Source organism: Phacochoerus africanus, chromosome 12 (genome assembly GCF_016906955.1).
Source record: "Phacochoerus africanus isolate WHEZ1 chromosome 12, ROS_Pafr_v1, whole genome shotgun sequence".
Lineage (NCBI taxonomy): Eukaryota > Metazoa > Chordata > Mammalia > Artiodactyla > Suidae > Phacochoerus > Phacochoerus africanus.
Genome location: NC_062555.1, coordinates 12,310,492 through 12,337,185, shown reverse-complemented (window position 1 = coordinate 12,337,185; position 26,694 = coordinate 12,310,492). Strand labels below are relative to the sequence as shown.

The window sequence follows — 26,694 nt, the reverse complement described above, 5'->3', positions numbered from 1 at the left end:
ACCAACACCCCCCAACCTGAAGCTGTCTAGGGGTTCACCAAGAGTTGCCTCATTAGAACCAAAGAGTCTCCTGTCACTCTTATTTATCACTCAGACAATTCCAAGGATTTTAGGAGCTGTGTGTCAGGAATGGGGACAAAGACTCAATATCTTTCAGTGATCCTACAGTTGTTTGAGTGTCTGTATAAAAGAAACAGCGCCTTACCACATGGCAGTGATCATGTGTCAGTAGAGCTTAAGCTTTAGAAAGTCGTGTCAGCAAAAAGCAGCAGAAGCTTTGGGAGACAATAGAAGGAACATATACCGTCACCCCATCCCTAATCTCTACGTAAGAATCTGGTTGGGACACTGTCTGGTGGCCTGTATGCTCTTGGGTAAAATGCACTTGGGTTTTTATTTCTCCTGTTACTCTTCCATATGCCCTAATGATGTATCCAACAACAGTGTATCTATTTAAAGGCTTGAAATCACAGAAGAAACTTCAGTCTTGGATTTTCACCCTTAGAACCAATTCTACGTCCCTCTGCTTTCATCCCCCTCCCCCCCAAAAAAAATCTATAACAGAATCTTTAGCCCAGAAAACATATCAGTGGTCTTTGTAAGAGAAACGCAGTTTTATGCGGTGTGCGATTGCAGGAGTCCTTCTTGTTTTATTACATCAGAGAGGAAAGAAGCCCGTTTGAACTCCTTTTTGTACATTATCCAAATTCTTTTCCCCTTTCACATACACGGCATCCAGACCAGTGGGGACGGTACGGTTCTTTAAGTTCATAACCATCAGTGTACTTAAAAGTAGAGTGATATTTCAAGTGAGAACTTTTTTTGGAATTTAACAAAAAATAACAAAAATAATAAAATTAATCCAGGCACATACCATGGACCTTAGAACTGTTGCCAGCATGGAGATATATGGTTTTTTTAGAAGATGCAAGGCTATTAAAATTCCTATAGTTTAACTGTGTTGGTATTTATTCCTTTGACTCTGATCTACTCTCTTCTTTTTACAGGGTGTGAAAGAAAATGCAAAGATATGTTACGACCCAAACACTAAAGATTACCTTTAAACACACACACATACACACACACACACAGAGCAGTATAATAGAATATAATAGTTTCCTTTTTGATGAAACTATTTATGATGCATTATAACATAATCATTTATTAGTCATACTATTATATAATTATAATGCTATTATATATAATACCTTTAGAAGGATTGGGCTTAGACAAGAACCTGTGATTCTGAATATACTTTCATCAGGGTTGATTAAAATTATTTTGAAGAATATGCATTCACACTGTTCTTTTTTTTTATATCTATACTCTTTTTTTTTTTTTGTCTTTTCTAGGGCTGCACCCGCAGCATATGGAGGTTCCAGGCTAGGGTCCACCGGCCTACGCCAAAGCCACAGCAACTTGGGATCTAAGCCATGTCTGCGACCTTCACCACAGCTCAGGGCAACGCCCAATCCCTGACCCACTGATGGAGGCCAGGGATCAAACCTGCAACCTCATGGTTCCTAGTCAGATTGGTTAATCACTGAGCCACGATGGGAACTCCGACACTGTTCTTAAGATGTTTAGTTTTATCATAACTTCTAGTGATGTTGCCATGTGTTCCTTAAGTTAATATTATGTAATTCTTTAATTTTACTATCTCCATTCTTTTTGCTAAACTTGTACGAGTCCCGCTTCTTCGTGGTTTGTTCTCCCTTGGTTTACATGGCACAGTGGTCACCCATTTCCCCCCTCCTACTTTTGAAATCATCCATTCTTAGTTTCCGTCTCTGGTTTCACTTATTTCTTCTCTGTTCCCTGTATAAGTAGTTTGCAAGATTGGTCATTCTATATTCTGAAAAGCAAATCCACATTTACAGTTTCACGTGTCTGTATTGTGGCTCAAGTTTACAACACCAGTTCTGTTGTTCTTACTTGAACTTGAGTTCGGGCTGAGATAGCTTCTATTTCCCCAAGTCACCTCACACTTGACTAACATAACACCATGCTTCTTAACTTTGTTTAAAAACCGATTCCCTCTTCCCATTTCCCCATTTTGGCTGGAAGCCCTGATTTCCTTTCCTTCGGGATCTACATTTTGGCTCTTCCGGCGACTCCGCCATCCCTCCCCCTCCTACATACTCAGTTGTGAGCCTTGGTAATGATAGTACATTTCATGCCTTGTAGATTCCTGCCTTTCTCCTTGTTCCCATGGTCCTCCCCAAGCCCTTAGAGAAGGACCCAGTAGATACTCAGAGTGCTTGTTTGGGGGGTGAAGGGATGGGGACGTCAATATGTAAGTCATCTGCTTTTCTTTCTTTTTCTAGTTCTTATTTTCCAAAAAAAAGTTTCTTAGAGTTTTGGAAAACGGATATGTATGTGTGTGTGTGTACACAGACACAGTAGTATAAAGAGCACTTGGAGTAAGAAAGAAAGGTCCAAGATCTTGATTGCAATGGTGCTTATCTCCTGAGTCTACGAATTGGAACTCTGAATCCTGTGCTTAGAGCACTGAGGTGGGAGTTAAATGAGATGGTCTTTGTGAAAGTGCTTTGTGGACATTGCTGATTCACTTGGGTGTTTTTACTTACTGTATTCCAGAGTCTTTGAGGTAGAGTTGATTCATAGAGTTGAAATGTCTGGAATATAAGGTATTCAGTTTATAGTTATTTACGTTTATTTTAAATAAGGCAGTGCCGGGTTAAACCATAGTAATATATCTGTTAATAGAAATGAACCAGATTGCCTGTTTTTTGTTTTTGTTGTTTGATCTAGTACTTCCTACTCTCAGGTCTTCATCTATGAAAAGGTTATAGAAAAAAACAATAGCCCAAGAAGAGGCGAGAGATAACAGCAGTGTTGTTTGCAAGTTTGCCAAACTCAAAGAGTAGTGATTTCACATTCTAAAATCCCTAATGATTAATAGACATCCATCAAATTAAACCATTAGGTTGAAATCACAGGTATAATCCACTTATGTATTGATACTTGTGCAAATGAATTGATGATTGAGCATTAGCCAGGGGTGCGGGGAACCCGTGGAAAGGTAGCACATGCACAAAGACCGACAGGAGTTTGCACAACTGTCTACAATACATTTTGTATTCATTTCATATTTATACTGTTGCTGCTAAAACAGGATTTTACTCTATTCAGAGCCCGTGCAGTTTTGAAAGATGTTCAATGTAAAATTAGGATTAATGGCTCAATGTAACCTTTCTAGATAGAATCCCGCTTAGGAAATGGACACACCTCAGCAATAACATACTGCTTGCATGAACACTAATTATCATGTATTATGTTCCTAGCAAGCCTGCAGGCTGTCCCTGCTTTAAAAGGGTTTATTACTAAGGGGACACTGCGCCTTTTTCTTGCTCCACAATGGTTTCCTTGCAGATTCCTTTTCTTTTGTCTCTTTCCAAATAGTTGTATTCAAAAATAGGAATTCTTTTTTAAAACTCTGAACATATATGCTTTAGTAAGAGCAGGAAGGGAGGGAAGCCTTCTCTAGTGACAGTTATTGCCCTTATTTTTTTATTTATTCATTTTTGGGTTAATTTAGTCTGGCTAAAATTACATACATATTCATGTTTCTTAATAAGAACAAAGCTTTACTCTTGGTTATTTTCCATAAATTTATCCTCATAAGCAATTTGATCGACATGTACCTTAACTATTAGAATGAAAGTCCACAGTGAATCCACGGAACTTGGCTTCAGATCTATAATTCATTAACTCCTTCCCCAAAGGCCCAAATGCTTCTTTATCAGCTTACAATAAAATTGCTCCTGTTTTTTCTTTAAAAAAAATTCAGAGTGGGAACATAGCAGTGGAGGTGGAGATTGTCTAACTATTACTAAATGCACTAGAGTTTCTGAATGTGATTGCATCTTGATTCCAATCATTGATCTGAAACAAAATTATGGATTGTGACATTTGTTAGAATCTTTCAAAAAGTGGTTTTCTTTTTCCAAATTCCATGGAATGTATGTCTAATTTTACGTATATATTTTACTCATATTGCTAGTTTACTATATAAATGAAATTTATAATAACTAAAACACATTGAAGTATAAATAATGTGCTACTGTTTATTGTAGCATATTATTTATACTTAAGTATGTTCAATTATCATGTAGGTATTAGTGAGATATATTAGCAGGTATAGAGGTTGTAAGGAGGATAAAATGTCTTAAGTGTAACGGTAATGCCAATAAAAGAAGGTTTTAGAAAGCCAAAAGTTACTTAGACAAGAGCTTTTTTCCCTGGATAAGTAGAAGAGTTCTATTTTTTTTTTCCACTTAATAGTTGTATCATTATTAGGCATTCTGTTTTAAAAATAATTAACACATCTCTTTAATGGCCAAAGCTGATGTCCCTTTTAACTCTGCCATTGTTTGCTCAAAAAGAAAATATTGATTATTGGTGTTCAAAATCATAGCTATTTCATCTGTGGCAAAAATACCTTTAGAAGTTCTTGTTTTCAAATATTTTAAAAGCAGTTTTTATTCCAGAATCTTGAAAGAATTTGCTAAAATGTGTTTTGTTAAAGAAGCTTAAATTCCGCATTTCGTATAATGTTACTTAATGGAATTTCTTGGAAAAAGTAAAATTTTTTTTTACATATAAAAGAGCTTTATTTGTATGTGTTTTCATTGGCTTCGGTCATTGAGGTTGATAAATTTTGTATAATTGGTCCTATATTTCTCTTTATGTTGTGTTAGCTAGTAGCAGCATGTTATGGTGATACTCTTAAAATTATGCACAACTCTTCACAAACATCTATTTTGACGTTATTTGAAAGGATTAACATCCCACTTTGGAAAGGCGTTTTGGTTTTGTTTTTCTCAAAGATCAGATTTCCTCCTCCATTTTTTCAGTGAATATTTTAGAATACATTTACTCTTTCTTCTCTGTGCTTAACTCCTTGATTTCAAGAAAATTTACAGTTTTGTATTCCAAATTCAGATCTGTCCACCTTATTCTCTTAAATAGGCAACATATGATTCAGATTTAGAGAGAGCAAAATGTTTGGTGTAACCCTGTGCCAAAGACTTCACATGAAAATTCAGAACACATTAGCAGTTTACTAAATGTGGTGATATAGATTTACAGAGTCAATGCCATATTTTTAATTTTCCCAGCTTCAAGTGCATCTCAATCTTAAAAACGAAAATCTGGGAGTTCCCGTCGTGGCTCAGCAGTTAGCGAACCCGACTAGCATCCATGAGGATGTGGGTTCCATCCCTGGCCTCTCTCAGTGGGTTAAGGATCCGGCGTTGCCATGAGTTGTGGTGTAGGTTGCAAATGTGGCTCCGATCCTGCATTGCTGTGGCTGTGGTGTAGGTGGGCATCTACAGCTCCAATTGGACCCCTAGCCTGGGAATGTCTATCTGCCGAGGTGCGGTCCTAAAAAGACAAAAAAGAAAAAGAAAAGAAAAAAAGATCCATAGTAAGTGCCAGAGAAACATAGAAACTACCATGCAGTATTTTCTGTAGATGATTTCCTTTTATCTTCATACCAGGCCCCTTCTCTATCTTATTTAACTTTTTAAATTCATCTCAGTTTGGGTCTGAATACATGTTGATGGATGAATGCACTCTGATTTTATTAGAACCAATAATTAAAATAATTTCCGTTATTTCTATTTTCATTGTGGTTAGCAGTGAACATTGGCTGACTATGTTTGGCACCACCACGAGATCTTTCAGTTACTTAACATACAAACGGTCTCAAGGCCACTCCATCGCATGGAATCATACCTCAGCAATAAAAACACGTCATGTTATGGAGGGCTCTGCAGGGAATTACTGAGCTGGGCTCTATTTTTTCCCCCTTTAATACGAAACCATACTTTTCATACTTTCCTTGATTTCATAAGTAGCAAGTAAAAGACTTATGGAGTAAAATGTAGCAATGATGTAAACATTTTTTCAAAATGTTTAACAAGTGCAAATTTGTAAACATGGATGGAAATTTACTTGAAACCTGTGAAATCATTTGAATAGTGGCTGTGGCAAGAAATGCCGAGTAGAGCTACTGATGGGTGTATGTTTTTCACATTTCTAACATGTTTTTAACAACGAAATACATTGATTTATAAAAAGGTAATTCTTTTTAGAAGGATCTGATCAGTCCTCAATATATATGTATACACATGCACGTATATATACATGACATGTATGTATATGTGTGTATATGAATATATATATAAAATCACATTGGATGACCAGGTGAGAGAAGTAAGGAAGAATGAGAAGAGTGACTTTTCTATATTCCCTGCCCCACAAAAAGTCACATAAACTCTTGGCTTTCTTGATGATCTCCCTTAGGACACGGTTAAAGATCTGAGGAAACTAAGATATATGAGTATCCAAAACCTTTTTTTGAAACCTAAGTGTTGTCCTTTTTTCCATTCTCAGCATTGTGGTGGAGATGTTATTAGGACATTAAAGTATGTTCCTGGGCTGCTTCTGTGGCCCCCATGGCTGCACTTTGCTGACCTGTAATGTCATGACTTGGGGTCAGTTTTGCGGGCTTCCATCCCTTGGCCACTGGAGACGCTGAGAGCTGAGCGGGCAGCCAGGAGGCCCCTGTAGATGGGGGGGTTGGGGAGGGGTTGTCTCATGTTGCTCATCAGCATTTTTCTTGACTGACTAGGGAACTACGATGGCAACTTCCAGGGGATTCCTCTTTCCTCTCTAGTTCTCTTCACGGCACCCAAGATGAGAAGCTTGTAAAAGTGACTTCCTGAAATACACAAAGTTAGAAGAATCCCTTACCTCTCTGTCAGAGGCCCACGCTGCTTGACTGGTTTGGAATCGATGGGAATTATGCAATAAGCATGTAGATTGGCAGGTGGACACATCTGGCTTTCCTCTGTTACAAGCAAGGTTACGTTTTTACAGTCCTGGCTTCAGTGATACGTTGGTCCAGGACTTACCGCTGCCTGTCCTGCCCAGTGTGTCACGGCCTGTTTAAAGACTCAGACCATGTAGTATGTTATTTGACACATGGGAAGTTCTTCATAATGCAATCATATATTCTTAAACAGTTAATGGAAGTCATTTTACCGCCTTCACAGGTTTTATTTTTGAAAAGCTCAAGGATCTTTTCAAATTGTTTCTTTCTCTTTCTTTTCTCTCACAGTATCTTTGATAGTAACACTGTTTTGATCCTCTCCCATCCAGACCCACCTCCTCCAGCTTTCAGGAGCATCTTCTGGTCCTTTACGGTCCATGATCCACTTACCCAAAGACAGCACTGTTTAAACAGATTCCTCCTAGGATGCTGCCAAAAAGCATTCAGCATCACCTTGGGCTTTTGCCGCTTCAAAGACCCTCTCTTCCATATAACGCAAGAAATTGGGGGAGAAAGGGCCTGGGCCAAAAGAAGAGTGATTCTTTGTCAGTTACTTCTCAGTAGTGGTTAATCTGGTATAATCTTGGTGACAGTTGCAACACACCAGTTGTGTCACCAGGATGGCCTTACAGGTTCCAACAGATTTCACTAGAAAGAAAGATGTTCCTTCTGAAAGTCAAGATATTTGGTAAACATAATGGATGAATTTAAAGAAAGCCTTTGCTGTCATTTACTATAAACAGCAGTGGAGACTTGTGCTTATTTAGCAAGATTCTGTATAAGGGCTTATGTGGATCAGACCACGTCAGCATTCCTAACTGACAGATACTATGTGTGGTCCTAGATGATTAATTTCTTACCCTTGCTTGAAATGATTTCTAATGAGAAGCCTTATATGTTATACATTATTGCACCTACAATCCCACTAAATATCATTTTAATTTTATTTTTTATTAAAGTATGATTGATTTACAATGTATCAGTTTCAGATGTAGAGCAGTGACTCAGTTTTATGTATATATGTATGCGTGTGTATATTATTATATACACACTTTTTCAGATTATTTTCCCTTGTAGGTTATTACAAAATATTGAGCCTAGTTTCCTGTGCTATAAAATAGGTCTTTGTTGGTTATCTATTTTATGTATAGTGCTATATATGTATATGTGTGTGTGTGTGTGTGTGTATAAATCCCAAACTCCTAATTTATCCCTCCTCCGCTCTCCCTTTGGTGATCATAAGCTCCACAAGCTTGTTTCGTGTGTCAGTGGATAACAGCATTTTAGAATTAGAATTTCAACATATAGCCTATAGACCAACTTAAGCAGTTAGGCAATTGTTATGCTCGTATATAATAAAGGCCTAAATAAAATTAAAGACTAATATCTGAATAGCTACCAACTTACAAAATGGTCAATTTAACCAGCCGGTTGTCGGACTTGGCTTCTACTAGGGGACTTCTACCAGTTGGCCCTTGTGTAAAAGAGCGTAGACCGAAGGCTCTCAGCGGACAGCCTGAGGCCCCCGGTTAGGTGCAGGAATGTGTGGGCACCCACACATCGGGTGCTTTCATGTAAAGACCCAGATGGCTGACTTCTTCTGGAGCTGGGAACTCTGATAGCCTGGCCTCTGGTTCAAGTGTGCACAGGATCACGTGGGCACCGGGAGGGTGTGTGTGCGAGGCAGGCAAGCACCCTCTGGCTCATCACAGCACTCCTCCTCCTCTGTGTAGACACACAGTCCGTTTCACGTATTCACATTATGTTCGTAGTTCCTGCAGTTGTTTGACTTTGCCACTCCCAAAATAACTATCAGTATAAACTCACATACCTGAGGTTTTCTTTGGATGGAACAATTTTGCAAATAACTAATTCTCCTAAAGTCATTCGGCCAGCCACATCCTTATCAAGGAAGTAAAGAAACTGAACACTACATGATTGGTTTAGAATTTATGTGTATTTATCTACTTCTCCGTCTTTCTATTTATGTATGTATGTGCATATATACATTATGTATATGCTACAGTTTCTGATCGAAAGGTGACTTTAGATGTTGAATGGAAACACGACCCACTGTGGCATATTTATGGCCACTGATCCTATTTAACCAAATGCCTTTTTATTTTAAACTCCAGATGGGATTCTGTTAAGGAACAGATAGGCACCTAGGTCCTCATTGGCTGTTTTCAAAATATCCGTTGTTAGGCCGTGTTCTCCTTTCCTTAGCATAATCTAGTCTCTGTGTCATAAAATGCCCACAAATCTGAAGCTATTTATCGTTTGCTATCCTTCATTCTCCGCAGAGATGTGCAACAGGCATTGATCTTTTCCTAATGCAGTAATCAGCTAGAAGCATTTTTCAAACACGGGCACTTTATTTGCTGTATTATTGTCAAGAACAAAAGGAAATGCATTTGGCCAAGGTCAGTGTGAGGGGAATGCTCAGGCCTGTGCCAGAAAGCCTTCTGCTCTTCTGGTTCATTAATGCTGTCCATTTGGCTCTGGTTTTCCTGATTTAAGATATGAAGTATGTTGATGTTTCGAACTGCCAAGGCAGTTGTTGTGCTCTGAATCTGCGGGTCAGTTCCATCTTTTTAAGTACATCATTTCATTCAGAGAATCTTAGAACTGGGAGAGAGCTTAACACGTGGTCACTCTCATTCATCTGCTTCCAGGCAGGAGAGCAATAAAAAGGTCTCAGAAAGAGAATGGTTTTCTTCATTTGTCACATTTCCCAAGGATAGGGACCTCGGTCCTTCTTGCTCAGTATTGAGTATCTAAATACAATTATCATGAGTAAATTTTTCCTCATCTCTCTCTGAGGTTTTCCCAGCAAATCAAATGTCGTTTCCTCTCATATTGCCAGGATAAATATTAAAAAAAAATCAGGGGTTCCCCTTGTGGCTCAGTGGTTAATGAATCTGACTAGGAGCCATGGGGTTGCAGGTTCGATCCCTGGCCTCGCTCAGTGGGTTAAGGATCTGGTGTTGCCGTGAGCTGTGGTGTAGGCCAGTGGCTACAGCTCCAATTGGACCGCTAGCCCGGGAACCTCCATATGCCACGGGTGGGGCCCTAGAAAAGACAAAAAACAAAACAAAACAAAACAAAAAACAAAAAATCAAATGCGGATGTCCTGCCTTTCAGCAACTCCCTTTTTCCAGTGCTTCATATTTTGTTGTCCTCCAGCGTTCTATAGCTTTCTAAAGTGACGGTACTGATACGTTAAGAAAGACATCCTAGATAAGAATGGCTGGGACAAAATTAAGAAGAGGTTCATATCTTTCTATGTATACATTCCAGATTTCACAATATCACAAGAAAAACAAACAAGCAAATGAAAAAAAAAAAAGGATTAGTACATGGCTATAAGGCACATTGTAAATGTATTTATTAATGTGTTTACTCAGTATTTTTGAGTGTCTACTATGTGACAGGCATGTGACATACTGCCTGGGCAATGACAAAACAACACACAATTAATATACACGTTAAAGAGTTCTCCTGCGCCCCGGCAGGTTAGGATCCGGCGTTGCCATCACAGCAGTTTGGGTCGCCACTGTGGTGCACGTTTGATCCTTGGCCTGGGAACTTCCATGTTCCATGTGTGTGGCCAGAAAAAAAGTATACATTAAAATCATGTGGCTATATTTTGATCCTTTGAAGCTGTTTCAGTTAGGGTGTCATTTCTCAACATACCATTGCACTGTTTTGGTGGAATTAAGAATATGCATGATAAATAAAATATTTTGAAGTTTGAGTTGAACCCAGATTATGTTTCAAAAATATAAGAGAGCCTGTTGAGAGGATAGAGTAAGAAAATGTGGTTTGGTATACTGCACGGGGATTTTCATCTGAAATCCTGTCCTCTTCTATATGAGGCAGTGACACTTAGAGGCTTACTGCCTGCATCTAGCCTTGAGCTGCCTTGTGGCTGGAAACATGGGTTTTTTGTTTTTGTTTTGTTTTGTTTTGTTTTTTTTATTAAAGTATAGTTGATTTACAGTGTTATGCCAATTTCTGCTGTATAGCAAAGTAACCCAGTCCTTCATATATATATATATATATTTTTTTTCTTTCCTATATTATCTTCCATCATGGTCTATCCCAAGACACTGAATATAGTTCCCTGTGCTATACAGTAGGACCTCATTGCTTATCTATTCTAAATGTCATAGTTTGCATCCACTAACCCCAAACTCCCCATCCCATCCCACTCCCTCCCCCTTGGCAACAAGTCTGTTTTCTGTGTCTGTGAGTCTGTTTCTGTTTTGTAGATAGTTTCATTTATGCCATATTTTAGATTCCACATATAAGTGACCATATGGTGTTTGTCTTTCTCTTTCTGACTTACTTCACTTAATATGACAGTCTCTAGTTGCGTCCCTGTTGCTGCAAACGGCATTGTTTCATTCTTTTTTATGGCTGAGTAGTGTTCCATTATATATATATAGTTCCATTATATATATAAAATTCATTTTCATATATATACATACATACACCCCCCACACACATCTTTATCCATTGTTTCATTCTTTTTTATGGCTGAGTAGTGTTCCATTATATATATATAGTTCCATTATATATATAAAATTCAATTTCATATATATACATACATACACCCCCCCACACATCTTTATCCGTTCATCTGTTGATGGACCTTTAGGTTGTTTCCATGACTCAGCTGTTGTGAATAGTGCTGCTATGAACATAGGGGTGCATGGATCTTTTTCAATTACAGTTTTATCTGCATGTTTTGTTTCCTTGGCACCTTTAGGGTTTAAAGATCCCTCCTGCCTTGTGGACCATTTTGAATATCCTGGCAGTAACCCCCCAAGTAACCCCTCCTCTGACGGCCAAACCCGGTGAACTCTTTCAGGAGATGCATGACTGGTGCCCATAAAGGCTTTCCTCAGCCAAGACTCACTGTACTTGACATCTGGAAATTTCACTTCTGTATGTTTTCACACACGCTCCACACCTTCTAATTTAAGGATAAAAGTACAGCCTATGGACTAGACACTACCACAGCACTTTAAAGGTACAATTTTCTTATTGGCCTCAGACTCTGCACTTTCTTCATTGTTATTTTTCCTCGACAGAAAATCTTGATACGTTTCTGTTTACTTACATGTAACTCTCCCTCCAAGTCTTTAACATTATATATCAATTAAGCATGAATCTAGAGTAGCTCCTTATCAACACCTAGGTCCTCAGCATCATAATATAAAAACGTCATTGACTATTTGGCTTAAAAACTAGACTTTTTTTTTTTTAAGTCTTTTCCTATGCATATTATCTACAGCAATTCAAACTGAATTTTTTAGGCATCTTGCTGAAACCAGGTAGAAAGAAGATTCTGAAAATATTCAAGAGATCAAGGATGATAAATGGACATTAATTGTACCAGAAATATGACTCATTTAGTGTGTCCGTTATTGATAGTCTTTTCATATTGGTCTTTATTTAATTGTGGTGCATATGTCATTTGTGTACAAGTGCTTTTTTATCATCACTGCCACTCGTGATTATTCTATCCCAGTTTTTCTCACAAGGTCTTAAATTCCTCAACAGTCTAATTTGTCAGCTTTACAGGAGGGGAAGTGGGTTTTACTTGTCTGGAAAACGTGTTCCCAGTAGCCCTGTGCTCTTGTGGATGGCCCAGGGCGTGAGGCAGCTGGGGGCGAGTTCTGGGTTGGCCATGCCGTCCTCTGCATGTCTGCCTGTCTGCAAGGCTCAGACCACGCTCTCCTACTTTCTCTTGCCTTTCTTTTCTTTTTCTCCATTAAATTTCCTCACAAATATTTAACAGCGCAGTTGGCAGATGAATGGGGGTTAGTGAGGGTGTATAAAGTTGGGTGAGAAGGCAATGGAAACCATTGCATTTTCTTTATTTCATGTTGGACCCTTGAATTAATCCATCGGAGAATCTCTCTCTAATTTTCTCTCTCTCTGTCTTTTTTTTTTTTTTTTTTTTTTTTACCGTTCCTTCCTTTCTTCTTGTTTTAGTCCATTTGGGTTGCTGTACCAGAATACCATAAGCTGAGTGGCTTGTAAACAAGAGAAATTTATTTCTCATAGTTCTGTAGACTGAGAAGTCCAAGATCCGGGCACGATCAGTTCCAGGGTTTGGTGAGGGCTTCCTGGCTCATAGATAGCTTTCTTTTCCTCTCCGCACAGGTGTAAAGGGCCTCAGAGCTCTCTGGGAACTTTCTTGTAAGGGCACTGACTCCATCATAAGGGCCGCACCTTCATGACCTAATCACCTCCCAAAGGCCGCACCTCCACAGACTGTCACTTTGGGGTTCAGTTTCAACATATGAATTTGGGGGAGACACAAGTATTCAGCCCCCAGCACTTTTTGCTGACTCCCCTCCCCTGGGCTCCTCTGCACTGACTCTAACACAGGGACCAGGGCTCTCATTCCAGCCACTTGAATACCAGCTTAATTTCATATTTAATTCATTCTTACAGGGTATTGAGTTTTGCATAAATATTCTTTGTGCTTCTGCTTACACAGAGAGTCCCCACGGAGTGCTGTGCATTGTTATTACGATTATTAGTGTATTAAACTCTTCGCTGCCAGTGTCACAAGAAGTAAGAAATAAGTGTCACAGTGTCACAAGAAATAAGAAATAAGCGTCACAGTGTCACAAGAAAATTTCTCACCGGCATGAGATTTGAGCATGTGTGCATTAATATTATATTAACACTTGACCTCTTTTCCACTGATATTTTTCTCCTACATATTTTATATTTGGGGTATAATTTTTTTTTTAATGTGACCCAGACGTATGTTCTATTTTATTTTATTTCTAAATCATTTTACATTCTTTTTTAAGATATTCTTTTCCATGATGGTTTCTCACAAGATATTGAATATAGTTCACTGTTCTATACAGTAGGACCTTGTTGTGTCTCCTTCCCGTATGTAATAGCTTTACATCGGCTACCCCCAACCTCCCACTCCATCACTCCTCAACCCCATTCCCCCTGGGCAACCCTAAGTCTGTTCACTATGGATGTATGTTCCATGTGCTAGACTTACTTGATTTCCGGTCTCATCTTTGCCAAATCATAATCAGCAGAAAAATATTATTAAACACCATGTCTCACTTTGTTATCTTAGAATTGGCTCTCGGAATTTCTGCTTGAGTTTGGTGATGCATTTTTACTGTGTTCCTAACAGATCGGCCGGGGCTTGAAGTCTCCTCCTAAAGTCACTTTAAGCTTCTCTTGTGAGTTTCATAAACTCTACCTTGGCTGCCCATATGATCTAGAATCCCAAAGGCTGAAGCCAAACGACCTCCAGGCTCACCACCATCTTTCTCTGTCATCTATTTCCTTTTATTCCCCCCCCCCAAAAGCTATATTCTCTTTGAAATCCACATCTGGTGTTTCGGTCATTAAACCCCACTGTACTCCTCTCCAGTAAATGAAACACAGCGACTATGTCTCTCAACCCAGCAACTTGTAAACCAGCTTGGTTGATTTCATATTTAATTCATTTTTACAGGGCATTGAATTTTGCATAAATAATATTTGTGCTTCTGTTTACAGAGCATCCCCATGGGGTGCTGTGTACCGTTATTACTGTTATTATTGTGTTAAACTTATTGCTGCCAGTGTCACATTTAATTGTGAATTAGTAGAATCACTTTTCCTGATGTTGATGTGCAACCACATTTCATGTCTTTGCCTGCTAATTCATGACTGTATTCACATGAGAAGCCAGTGTTGAAAAGGATGAAGGCAAGAGTCACCAGCATTAAAGAGCAGCAAGGCAAAATAGAGTTTAGATAGGTTTAAGTCACAGCAATAGCTCTGTCAATAGTTTATGAGATTTTTAACAGACAGAAACAGGGAAGATTTTCTTTCTTTCTTTCTCTCTCTCTCTCTCTCTCTTTTTTAAGGCAGTCTCTATGTTTAGCAAATGCAGGCCAAGCATGTTCTCTCTCTCTCTCTCTCTCTCTCTCTCTCTCTCTCTCTCTCTCTCTCTCTGACATCAAGCAAAGTAAGAAATAGTGCCTTTTGAATAGGAGATTTCCTTTAATTACATTGGGGAAGTGATAATGGTGGGTATTGCATGTTTAATGTAATGTTCTGGATGTCCCTTTTTCTTTTCTTTTCTTTTTTTTTTCCCCTTCACAGCTACCTCATCTTGAGCAGAAATAAAAGGTTCAAGGCTTGTCAGCATCAGTTTATAGATAGCTGTTTAAAAATAATGAGATATTGGGTATTGTAAGGCTCACGGCCGTCTTGCCAGACTCATTTATTTCTATTCACCTTTTGTCAGAATTGCAGACAGAAGACATTCAATTAAAACTTGTCACCTGTTGCAGATGACCTAATTTGTACTTGTATGTGTCATAGATTAGGGCTCCATGCTTCAGATGAAGCAACTTGACCCCTGGTGGAACAAAATATTTTCCCTGCAAAATATTTTGTCAACTCTGGCTCTTTCAAATTTCTATCATTTCGATTTCAGCTCCCATCCAGATTATAAATTTAGCACCCATGCCTCTGAAACAGCCAAGAGCAGTGAATCACACCATGAAAAAAAAGAAGAAGAAGGAGTGACTTCTTCATGGTTCTGTCCTATGCAAAGAAATTTACAAATGTATTTTGGATGCAGCTTGAATCTGAAATGCAGGGAAGCCTTTGTAATTTCCTATGCAAGCCTCACATGTTTAATAGTCCAGATAGCTATCAGGAGACCAAAACGAAAGACTTCCCCTTGCTAATTGTTAATTCATCTGTAGAGCAAGGAAGCTTTAATGTGAGTCATGGCTTTTATCTCTTTTAGTGACTGAGGACTCAGTTTAAAAAAAAAAAAAAAAAGCCGGCCTAATGGATATGCATTTTCTCTGTGTGTGTGATTTTGCCTTTTATTTCAGTGGATCTTGTAGTGTTTCCACATGCAACCAAGCAATTTCCAAAGTTCCTGAATTGTTGTCATGATATTCCAGCAAAAATAAATGTACATTGGTCAGGGGTGTCTAGCCAAAAAGCCACCCCCTGAGTCTCCTTCTAAGTAGTAAAACGCAACCAGAATGTTGATTTGCCTCCATGACCTGGGCAGAACAGCCTTGACTTATTTCAGCGACCTTTTAAGGAGGAGCAAGGAGCCAGGAGATGAAGATCTCTGGGTCCCTGCCTCGATAGGAAGCAGAGTGACGGAATCTTTTTATCATTTTTGGTTTATCCACAGTCTCGAGCCTTATGGAGTCATGGATGCACAATGCCCCGCCCTTCAGTGGAGTCAGAGTGCTCATTTATCCCCTGCTGGCCCGTCACTGAGCTGCTCTCTTGACATGCACTCCTCATGATGCACGTACCATCTACCGCAATAATTGGGTTTTATCTGCCTGGGCTCCTGCTTTTAGAGTATATACCAAATGCTCCTTTCCAAAAATAGATTTTGATGACAGAGAAGCTGCATAAACATGGTGCTTAAGATTGTGGTTTCTGCCTGCGTGGTCCCCAGCTGCCACTCCTGGCTGAGCCCCTTCCCAGTTCCAGTTTTCTCCTTTGTAAAGTGGGATCCTAATAGCACCTGCCTCCTGGGATTGCTCTAAGGAGTAAATGTGTTAATGTGGTTAAGGTATGTAAAACAGTTAGCCCTTGGCCTTGACTGAAGAAGCTCTCCCTAACCAATGGCTGCTTTGGTTGATTCCAAGGCAGTTCACACGGTGACGGAGACAGAGCTTGATTGGGAGAGGCAGCTGTGAGGACTCCAGGGTCTGCTGAGATGGAAGAAAGGGACTCCGACGTGGCACTGTGTGCAACAGTAGTCGCTATCCAATGTGAGAAGGAGCATGGGGAGTCGGAGAAGATAACTAGGGGTTGGCATCACTTCCTGTCTCTCATGATCCCCAAGAATTTAATATGAGTAGCTTCTCCCTGCAGGAGCCGCATCATTGTACAAATGCATTTCACTCATGACTTTACAGAGGAACCTATAAATACGGACAGCTACTCTGGCTGAAACTGAGATTCTCTGTCTGGACCCGGTCCCAAAGGAGAATCCCCTTTGGTGACAGGAAGGCTGCCGTTAAAACTCCCGCCCCCGTGCCTTGATACTGCTGACCTGCCTTTGCTTCCTTTCCTGCAGCCCCTCCAAGGGATTTTCTCTGCCTTCCGTTCTAATGGGTCCCTCACCGAAATCTCAGAATTCAAGCATGCTTCGAGGGGCTTCTCCTCCTGGGTGGAGGGAGCCAGACAGATTCCCCTTGGCAGAGGGAGCCGCGGCAGGGGAAGGCCCAGTCTCTTCACCTTGATGCTTCAGAGTGTTTGCTTGCTCAATAAGTCCCATTTGACAACTTTAAAGAGTATAGCTGTTGATTTAGTAGTCATTCAATTCACTCATTTTTGAGAAAAGAAATTCACTGTGTTTTTTGAAGTTTATTATTCCTTTCATGTGCCTATCCATATCTTTTTTTGAGATTTATTTTTTATTGTAGTTGATTTACAACGTTCTTTCTATTTCTGCTGTACAGCAAAGTGACCCAGTTATACATAATACACACACACACACACACACACACACACACGCACACATTCTTTTTCTCATATTACCTTGTACATGTTCTATCACAAGTGATCAGATATAGTTCCCTGTGCTATACAGCGGGACCTCATTGCTAATCCTTTCTCTTTCTCAGGTGGGCCCGGGTCTCTGTAAGTAATGTTTTTTGGCAAAGCTTAGCTTGGGAACAACATTTTCAAAGCTTTGTCTTTACCGTCAGCAAAGGAGGCCAGGGTAGCCTTGTGTAATTCTCTAAAGAGGAAAGGGGAGATCTTTCCTCATCCTATGAAACGCCTCTGACTTTGTGCTGTTAAAAATATGAAAAAATACTTTGGACTTTGGACTGTATAATATTGCAAACATTTGCATTTGGGCAGAAAATGTGGACTTAAAACGAGCTGACCTAAGGAGGCCTCGTGCTGAACTGTTTCACTTCTTTTGGCGTTTATTTGCCTCACAGCGTATTTTTTTTGCCTTTTTGCCCTGTTCTTGCTTTCTCAATTTTGTACATTCTGACAGTGTATAAGATTTGTAATTCCCTCGTGGCAATCCAGGCACATGCAGTATTTGAAAGAAGAAGCCATGAGAGACATTCTCTCTGAGAGGTAATGCCAACCATTAAAATCGTTTATTTAAAAAAAAAAAAAAAAGGTAACGGCAGCCTCTACATGAATAGAAAACCCAGCTGCCTTCATTAACTTCCGATCCTGTCAAACCCCGAACATGCTGAGTGTCTTTATTTCCTGGGAGAAATCTTATTTTTAAACTTTTTCAAAACTAGTTGACAGGGCGAAGTCCAAACAGAAATTGTTTGTATTTAAGATTGTTAAGATGTAGCGAGGCAGCAGGCTTTGTCACCGTCAGTGGAAATGTCTGGATTAGGTTGATGTTTGTTTATGGCAAATCTGGATTTTCCAGGTCCTGTTTGTAAATGTTGTTGTTTTTCTTTGTTTGTTTATGCTGAAATAGTTAGTCTGAGACTTTAAAATGAATTGCCTTAGGTTAAATTGGATAGGGGTCATATCTCAACTTTGTATTGTGTTTAGCGCTCGGCTCCAGGGAAGCATGCTTCTTTTTGATAGAATTTGGGTTAGTTTCCATATCTATTCTAAAATAATCTCTAGGAGTTCTGATCATGGCTCAGTGGCTAATGAATCTGACTAGAATCCATGAGGACACAGGTTCGATACCTGGCCTCGCTCCGTGGGTTAAGGATCCGGCGTTGGCGTGAGCTATGGTGTAGGCTGGTGGCCGTAGCTCCAACTGGATGCCGAGCCTGGGAACCTCCATATGCCGTAGGTACAGCCCTAAAAATTAAAAAATAAGTAAATAAATAAATAATCTCTTAATGGTCTTACTAGTGACAGAGATGAGCAGTAAATCGAATGGGACACCAAATAGTTCCGTAACCACTTAGACATCAAATAGTCTCATTATTTGTCTTTTATCCTTTCCCCGTTATCTTTACCGTCCATCTCACCTCAAATCTGTGTACCTACAGAACTGAGGCAGGGTAGACTGTTCATCTCCACAGGGAGAGATTTTCAGGAAGTGGTCACGATGCAAAATACATTTCCGGAAAATAATAGAGCAATATTTCAACAAAACCATGATACAATAACAATTTCCTTGGCATTTTAAACTTTATAAAATAATTTAATAATGCATTTGTATAATGTCCAACTATATTTGTGTGCTATATTGATATAATATTGGATCATTACAGCAAAACATCAGGAAGAATATTGGCTTTTTTTTTTTTTGGCTTTTTTTTTGGCCACGCCTTATGGCACGTGGAAGTTCCCAGGTCGGGGATCCAACCTGAGCCACAGCAGTGACCTGAGTCCCTAACCACTAAGCCACCAGGAAATCCAGAGAGGACATTGCCTTCACAGCCATCTTATATTGAGAAAACCAAGTAGGTTAAGGAACTCAACAAAATTTACAGAGCTTGTTAAGGAAAGAGCCAGAGAGAAAACCCAGCCATTCTGATGTGCAAACTATGTGTCTTTTACATGTTCTTCATATAATATTTAGGAATCGAGTGTTGTGTTTTTATAGTTGGGAACACTAAAAGGGGACTCTTCAATATTTTCACAAAAATCGTGATTTCAGACAGTAGATGAAGCTTATAAAATTATTCTTATTTGGTGTGTTATTATCTTTCCTTGTTTCTCTGAATGCTCTTCATGTTTTTCTGTTTGTTTGTTTTTTGTTTTGTTTTTGTCTTTTTTTGCCATTTTCTTGGGCCGCTCCCGTGGCATATGGAAGTTCCCAGGCTAGGGGCTGAATTGGAGCTGTAGCCGCCGGCCTACACCACAGCCACAGCAACGTGAGATCCGAGCCGTGCCTGTGACCTACACTACAGTTCACGGCAACGCCAGATCCTTAACCCACTGAGCAAGGCCAGGGATTGAACCCACAACCTCATGGTTCCTACTCGGATTCGTTAACCACTGAGCCACAATGGGAACTCCTGCTCTTCATGTTTTTAATGCTACCTATTTTTTATCTCAAAGCATCACTTGAAAGTATTCCTACTATTGAGAAATTGTGGCTTAAATCTGTACCTAGGCACATGCAGTGGAGGTAGAATCTTTATTCATTGTGTTTGATTTACAGAATTTTCAGTTAAACTTCAGTAGCATTGTATTTTGGCTAAATTCTTCTGTTCTTTGCAGTCTACTTTTTATCTCTATGAAATTAGCACCTTTACAGGAAGACGTGTAATATCCCACTTGTACAGTTTATTTTCCATCCACTTCAAATTATGAGCGGTACTTGTCATTCTGATGTTGGATTTCTACTCATCCTGGTGGTTTAACTGTACTGATATCTTTAATTTTTGAAACATATTTTTCTGGAAAAACTTTAAAAATAGAAACATACTGAAAATAGACTTCTTGATATCTGTTTAGTATCAGACCCTTTAAAATAACTTTACTAAAATGTAAGTTTGTGTATTATTATAACTCAGATGAATAAACCTGTTTATTTTCAAAGATGTGCAAATAAAAAGACTAGGTCTTCATGTTAGAAGACATATTTGGGACCGATTTAAATTTTAGACCTATATCACTTGTATATAGTTGTGTTATATGATTGTCCCGGGGGGTGGGGGGGTGGGGGTGGGGATGGGAAACTAATTTTGCTGAGTGTGTTTTGTTTTGGTTTTCTTTTTCTTGCTTTTTTTTTTTTTTTTTTTTTTTTTAGGGCTACGCCCAAGGCATATGGAGGTTTTCAGGCTAGGGGTCCAGTTGGAGCTGTAGCTGCCAGCCTACACCACAGCCACAGCAACGCAGGATCCGAGCCACATCTGCAACCTACACCACAGCTCACGGCAATGCCGGATCCTTAACCCACTGAGCAAGGCCAGGGATCAAACCCTCAACCTCACCGTTACTAGTCGGATTCGTTTCTGCCGTGCCACAATGGGGCCACAACAAGAATTCCTAATTGTGTTTTTCCTTCAACAGAACTGAATAAATTGGAGAATCATTTTTGTATGATGTAGAAGTAGTTGCAGATTATTACTAGCATTTGGGGTCCAACATTTCACTGCGTATGAAGTTACCTAAACTAAACCATCATCATCATGTCACAAAATGCATAAAAAGATTTTTCCATATTTTACAAAGAGGTTAAAGCAGTAGAAATATATTTTTATGTGGTTTGATGTAGTTAAAATTGTTGATATTTGCATACTTTTGACTCCTTAAAATGGGAATAAAAATTTTGCGTATGGGAAGGAGTTTCCTGGTGCCCTAGTGGTTAAGGATCTAGCATTGTCACTGCTGTGGCTCAGGTCACTGCTGTGGCTCAGGTTTGATCCTTGACTCAGGAATTTCTGTATGAAATAGGCGTGGCCAAAAATTCACATATATAAGTTATTATGATCTTTAAATATATAAATATATATTGAAAATATATATATGTATATATTTTTTTAATCTTTTTGGCTTTTTAGGGCACAACTGCAGCATATGGAGGTTCCCAGGCTAGGGGTTGAATCAGACCTGCAGCTGCCAGCCTACACCACAGCCACAGCAATGTCAGATCTGAGCCTCATCTGCAACCTACACCACAGCTCACGGCAACGCTCAATCCTTAACCCACGGAGCGAGGCCAGGGACCACCTGCATCCTCACGGATGCTGGTCACATTCGTTTCCGCTGAGCCACAAGGGAAATTCCGTTTTAAAATATATTGATTCTAGAAAATTTTACCATAAATTGTTATCTAACCTTGGCAGGGACACTTTTCTGTATGCTGTCTGTTGACTTTTACTATGTAATTGTATTTATTATTAATTAATAATTATTAATATCTAATTTTTTCCCTCAGCAGTCATCTGCTAGAATGTCATAAGCATAAAATTACAAATCAAAAAAAAAAAAGCTTTGTCCAACTGATCTCATCTTAGGGAATGAAGAAAGCATTAAATCATGGCTTATATAAAAATTCTTGTGTATTTAGAAACTAGGTAGATATATGGGTGGGATGGATGGACGAATGGGACGGATGAGATGTGTGTATGGATAGACAGTATTTCATCTGTGCACACACTGGAAAGGAGGTTGGGGGAGAGGGCAGGAAGCAAGAATAAGAGGGAAGAGGACAGGGAAAAATGAAATGAGTGAGAACCCTCCTTTAGATTTGGGGGCAGCAGGTGGAGAATAATATGAATATTTCTATAAGCCAATGTTCAAAGTTGAAAGAAAGGAAATGCGCAGTAATAAAATTATTTGACAACGCTTAATGGAACCGCTTCTACAAATAAAAAGATAACATATAATACATAATAAAAATTCTATCGATCAAGGGTATGCAAATGTTCTTCACGATGTTTAATAACTAGTTTCCAGTGTTATATTTTTCCCATAAACTTGGGCCAGTTGGCTAATAAGCTAATTGGTGGATTTAGTGTGATATGACTGTGTCAGAATTCTTTCCAGCCAGGACCTTGAATCCAAGATTGAATCCAATCTTTCAGCCAGCATCTTTTTCCATAGGCCTTCGGGATGAACCAAAAAAAGAGTTTTAAAAAAACTCGTAGAATGAAACAGACTTGACTAGATCTTAGATGACCAGATAAAATGTGACCGCATTGTATAAACTGAAAAATGCCTTGGGGAAAGAAAGAAATGAAAAAAAGATGAGACATCATTAAAGGGGGCCGTGTTAAACTTTAGTGAATACAGACAATAAAAATAGAACATCAGAAATGAGAGGAGCAAAGGGATAGAACGCCATTATAAACGCAAAAGTGCTTTGAAAGCAGCAGTAAGGAAACAGTTTCTTTGCCACTCACAAGCACTACTGTTTTCGTGGAATATTTAGATACCGTATCTAATTTCTTTGTTTTTTTAATATTTGTTTGTCTAAGCATACTTAATTGCTCTTGCAGTTGTCTCCTGATTTCATTTAAGTTCTGCTCCAGTGTTTTGGGATGACATTTCAAGCTTTATCTAGAACCAAGTATATATTTGCTGTGTCCCTGAAAGGAAACCCCCTCTGAAAGTAGTAGTATTAAGATAGTAAGAAAAGTTATGTTTTTCTTTATTCCTTGGATCCATAATTATCTTTAACATTTCGGCATGTATAGTCACCTGCACGATTCATAAAGAAATAGATCAGCCTTTCGCAAACTGCGTCCTATAACTCAGTTACCCTACAACTCACACATGCCGCATGATATTTATTAATAAACGCTCCAAAAACAGGGTCCGGGATTAATTCAGTTTGCAAAACTTTGCATGGGCTGTATCCCCCTCTGAGAGTTTTACAGAAGTTATTTGCATATTCAAGGCCCTGAAAGGCCCTTGAGTAAACTAATAATACTGATGGTACTGCTAAAATAAATCTACCTCCTAATCAGTTAGAGAAATACCAAAAGATGGACCAGGACTGTCTCGGCTGAATTTATTAATGGATCCTGTTAATATCCATGGATGTCGTTAAGCTGTAACCCAAGACCACAAAAAGAAGCGCTCACCTCTCTCTTACTCCAAAGTCATCTTCTCTTTATTTGATAGAGGTTTACATTGTTCCGTCCCAAACTTCACCATTGCAGACTGGAAACCAGGTTATTAACAAGCTCTTCCCCTCCATGCTCCCGTGTCAATGAAATATTTCTTTATTTTCAATATTTCCCTTTGCCCCTTTCTTGAATCTTGTAGATGCTTTGCCAGCAAAGCCTCCCGGAATCATGACCCAACCCATCGCTCTTTGGGAAAAAGTTTTACTAAATGCCAGCTTACTTTTGCCCGCTGTCTAGCGCCATGCTTCATCTCTGCCCGCCTAACATATCCCCCCTTCACCATCCCAGCCTTCTGAATTCTTTCGGGAACCTCCCCTTTCTCTTCTGTGTTCGGTCCAAACCGGTCTCAGTTTTCTCTCATCTGAAAGAAAATAGAAATATGTGCCAAAGTGTGACTAACACTCTCCTTCTGACACATGCTGACATTACAATATGGCACGATCCTTGCTCGTCGTCTTGTGTCTCACCTTGTGTGCTGGGGTTCTGGCTCTTCACAGCGCCTAGGGGTTTTCCAGCTCCACAGGTCCACACTGAGTCCTCTGGGAGACTGGGGTGGTTTGGACAGCTCTTGGTCTACGGGCCTACTCAAGCCCATGCGTGGAGCTTTCAGGGGTGACAGTTACCAATGTCTTTAATTTGAGAAACTACATTACAACCAAATCCCAGTTTCTTTGTATTAATGCTCCAGGAAATGTGCCTTGTCTTTGTCAGTGACTCTGACGGCTTGCATGAATGTCTTTCAGGTTGGTCATCTCTGCCAGATGTGGTTGCCGAGCTCTGGCAGTCTTGGCTTAGCCATCACTTTTTTTACACTCCTCTCATAGCCCTGGACCACTCTGCATTCTACTCTCTGTCTACCTAGCACACCTGGGGGATACTGTCCATGCATTTGATCGGTCTCAAAAATAGCGACCTCAACAGTAAGCGAGTGCCTGTCTTTGCCCACAGGAGTGCGCCTCGACAGAGTACGCGGAGGTCGGCAGAAGTACAAGCGCAGAATAGATGCGGAGAACAGCCCGTACCTGAACCCTCAGCTGGTGCAGCCAGCCAAAAAGCCATGTAAGTACAGCAGACCTGTCTGGCTTTGCAGCACGCGACATCCTCCCCGCTGGCTCTGGGTCCACCAGTTGGGGCACGCCTGTTCCTACGGACCCCAACAAGACTTCTCTTGGTGGAGGGGGCGGCTCTCTTCCCAAAGATTGCCTTTGAAGAGCAGCAGCAACTCAGCTAATTCTCTTTTCTTCCTCTGTGGGTCTTCCCACGCCCCTACCTTTTTTTTTCAACCCAGTCACTTTGCGGGAGTGTAAGCATACTAAGGCATAGCTCATATGGTACGAATTTTACATTTCTTGGTTATTTATTTTCAGAGGTACATAAAATAGATCATCCTGTGATCATTAGTTCATTGGAGCTGATAGTTTCAGATTTCACAAGAAAGTGATTTTGGTAGTTTTCACTAACTAAATGAGTTTGACTGCTCAGCGTCCCCTTGAAAAGACATTAGGAGCCTCATTAATTTGGAGCCTGTGAAAGGTTACACACTAGCTAGCAGTAGATTAAAACAAGAATGGGCCCTACTAATAACAAGCATAGGTTGGTGGTTTCGTCTCAGATGGCCTGATGGGCATTAGGAGTTGTTTAGAAAAAGCTCATGATTTGATAATGCTGGGTTGCAGTTTGCAAGGATGGTAAGTACACAGCTCAGTGTGTGCGAGCCCCATTCTCTTTGGCGCTAGCTAAAAAGAGAGGCAGTAACTGTGTTCCATTTTCTGAAAGATCAGTCCCTGGCTGTAGTGCAACGGAGCTAACATTTTAGGATGTTTATACGTAGAGTTTACACTAGGCACTGAGAAGAGCTATGGTGGAAACAAAAAGACAGCTTTTTGTTTCCACCAAAGCACATTGAGCGGATGTGGTCTCAGAAGATCCAAGCAGCATTCACCAGAGGAAGCTGCAGCTCTAGCAGTTACTAGAAGAGACACAGGTAGTTTTTGATCTGCTTTCAGGGAAAGAGGAATAAGTATCCTCGTCTCAATTCAGATTGTCCAGGAGGGGTCGCTGCTGTGCATCATACATGTGAGCATATGGGGATCCGTTAAATAAATAAAACAGACCCTGAACTGTAAATGAAAGGACATTTTAGCTATGTCAAAGGAAAAACAACCAGTTTTACATAAAATTAAAGCTTAAGTGAACATATGGCATAGTTTCCTTTTGCCTTTCCAAAAAACATTATGTTGATTATACCTTCAATTGTCCAATCTGGCATCTTCTCCTCCGCTTGCAGAATCCGTTTGGCGTTCTGCAAATACAATCTAGGACTGCATTAAGCAGATTTTGCACATTATAATAAAAAACTTTCTGATAATACAATAAAATGCAATAAACACTAATGCTTAATTTCATTAGAGGTTTCATTTTCCTGGATTCTCTAATACACAGACTGCCCATTTCTCCTTCAATTTATACAAACATAGACTGAAACCATTGATGATGGCCTCTACTGAGAGAAAAATGAGCACCAGCCTATTTGGAAGAGTCCACATGCTGGAGAAACATCTATGGTTTTCAGCATGAACCTGAGAAATTGGGAAGTGGCTTGTCAAGTACCTTTAAGAAGATTACAGCAATTTCAGTGAGCTCCATTTGTCTGAGATAAAGAGGACTCCTAATAAATCATTACTCATTATCTCAAGGCCTCTGTGTTAATTTTCCTTAGTCCATCCAATTAGTGTGTTTTGGTAACAAACATTTATAAAACTTAATTTTCAGATCCTGTCAGATAAGTGTCAAGAGACCGTGCGTGGGCTTTGCTGAAGAAGTGGCTGGGGGAGATTTCTGGACCCTGACTGATTGTTTGTGTACTACGAAAGCCCAAGAATGAAAATTGGGTTCTATCGATTCTAATTAGGGAAACATTAAATAAGATTTACCTAGAAACAGGGCTGCCGGCTATTCTATTTTCTGAATGATAGGAATTTCTAAGCTTCCACCAAATTTCTGTGACCTCGCCAGTCAAGTATCCATCGACTTGGGTAAAACAGGTAGCATTTTCCCTCCACTGAAAGAGGTCGAATTAAGATCTCCTTCCTTTGCATTTTTGTGCCCTTTATTAGTGCATTTTCTTCTAATCCTGAGAATCTAGTGGTTGCTGACAGGTTTTGTTGCATTGTCAGAGCAATGAAAGTTGAAACTTTTCCAAGCGTAACTAAAAATACAGGGTGTTGTTTCTATAGCCTGTACGAGAAACAAATGTCATTCTCTGCA

General features: G+C 39.7%; 1 protein-coding gene across 3 annotated transcripts in view; it reads left to right on the top strand.

The window, feature by feature from the left end:
* ESRRG (estrogen related receptor gamma) overlaps positions 1-26,694 on the top strand; it is a 657,829-nt gene that overhangs the window by 564,041 nt on the left and 67,094 nt on the right. For all 3 annotated transcript variants that reach the window (XM_047754864.1, XM_047754865.1, XM_047754867.1), the window contains one exon: positions 24,376-24,486. In XM_047754864.1, coding sequence (XP_047610820.1) covers positions 24,376-24,486 — 111 coding nt within the window. The remainder of the gene's footprint in view (positions 1-24,375; positions 24,487-26,694) is intronic.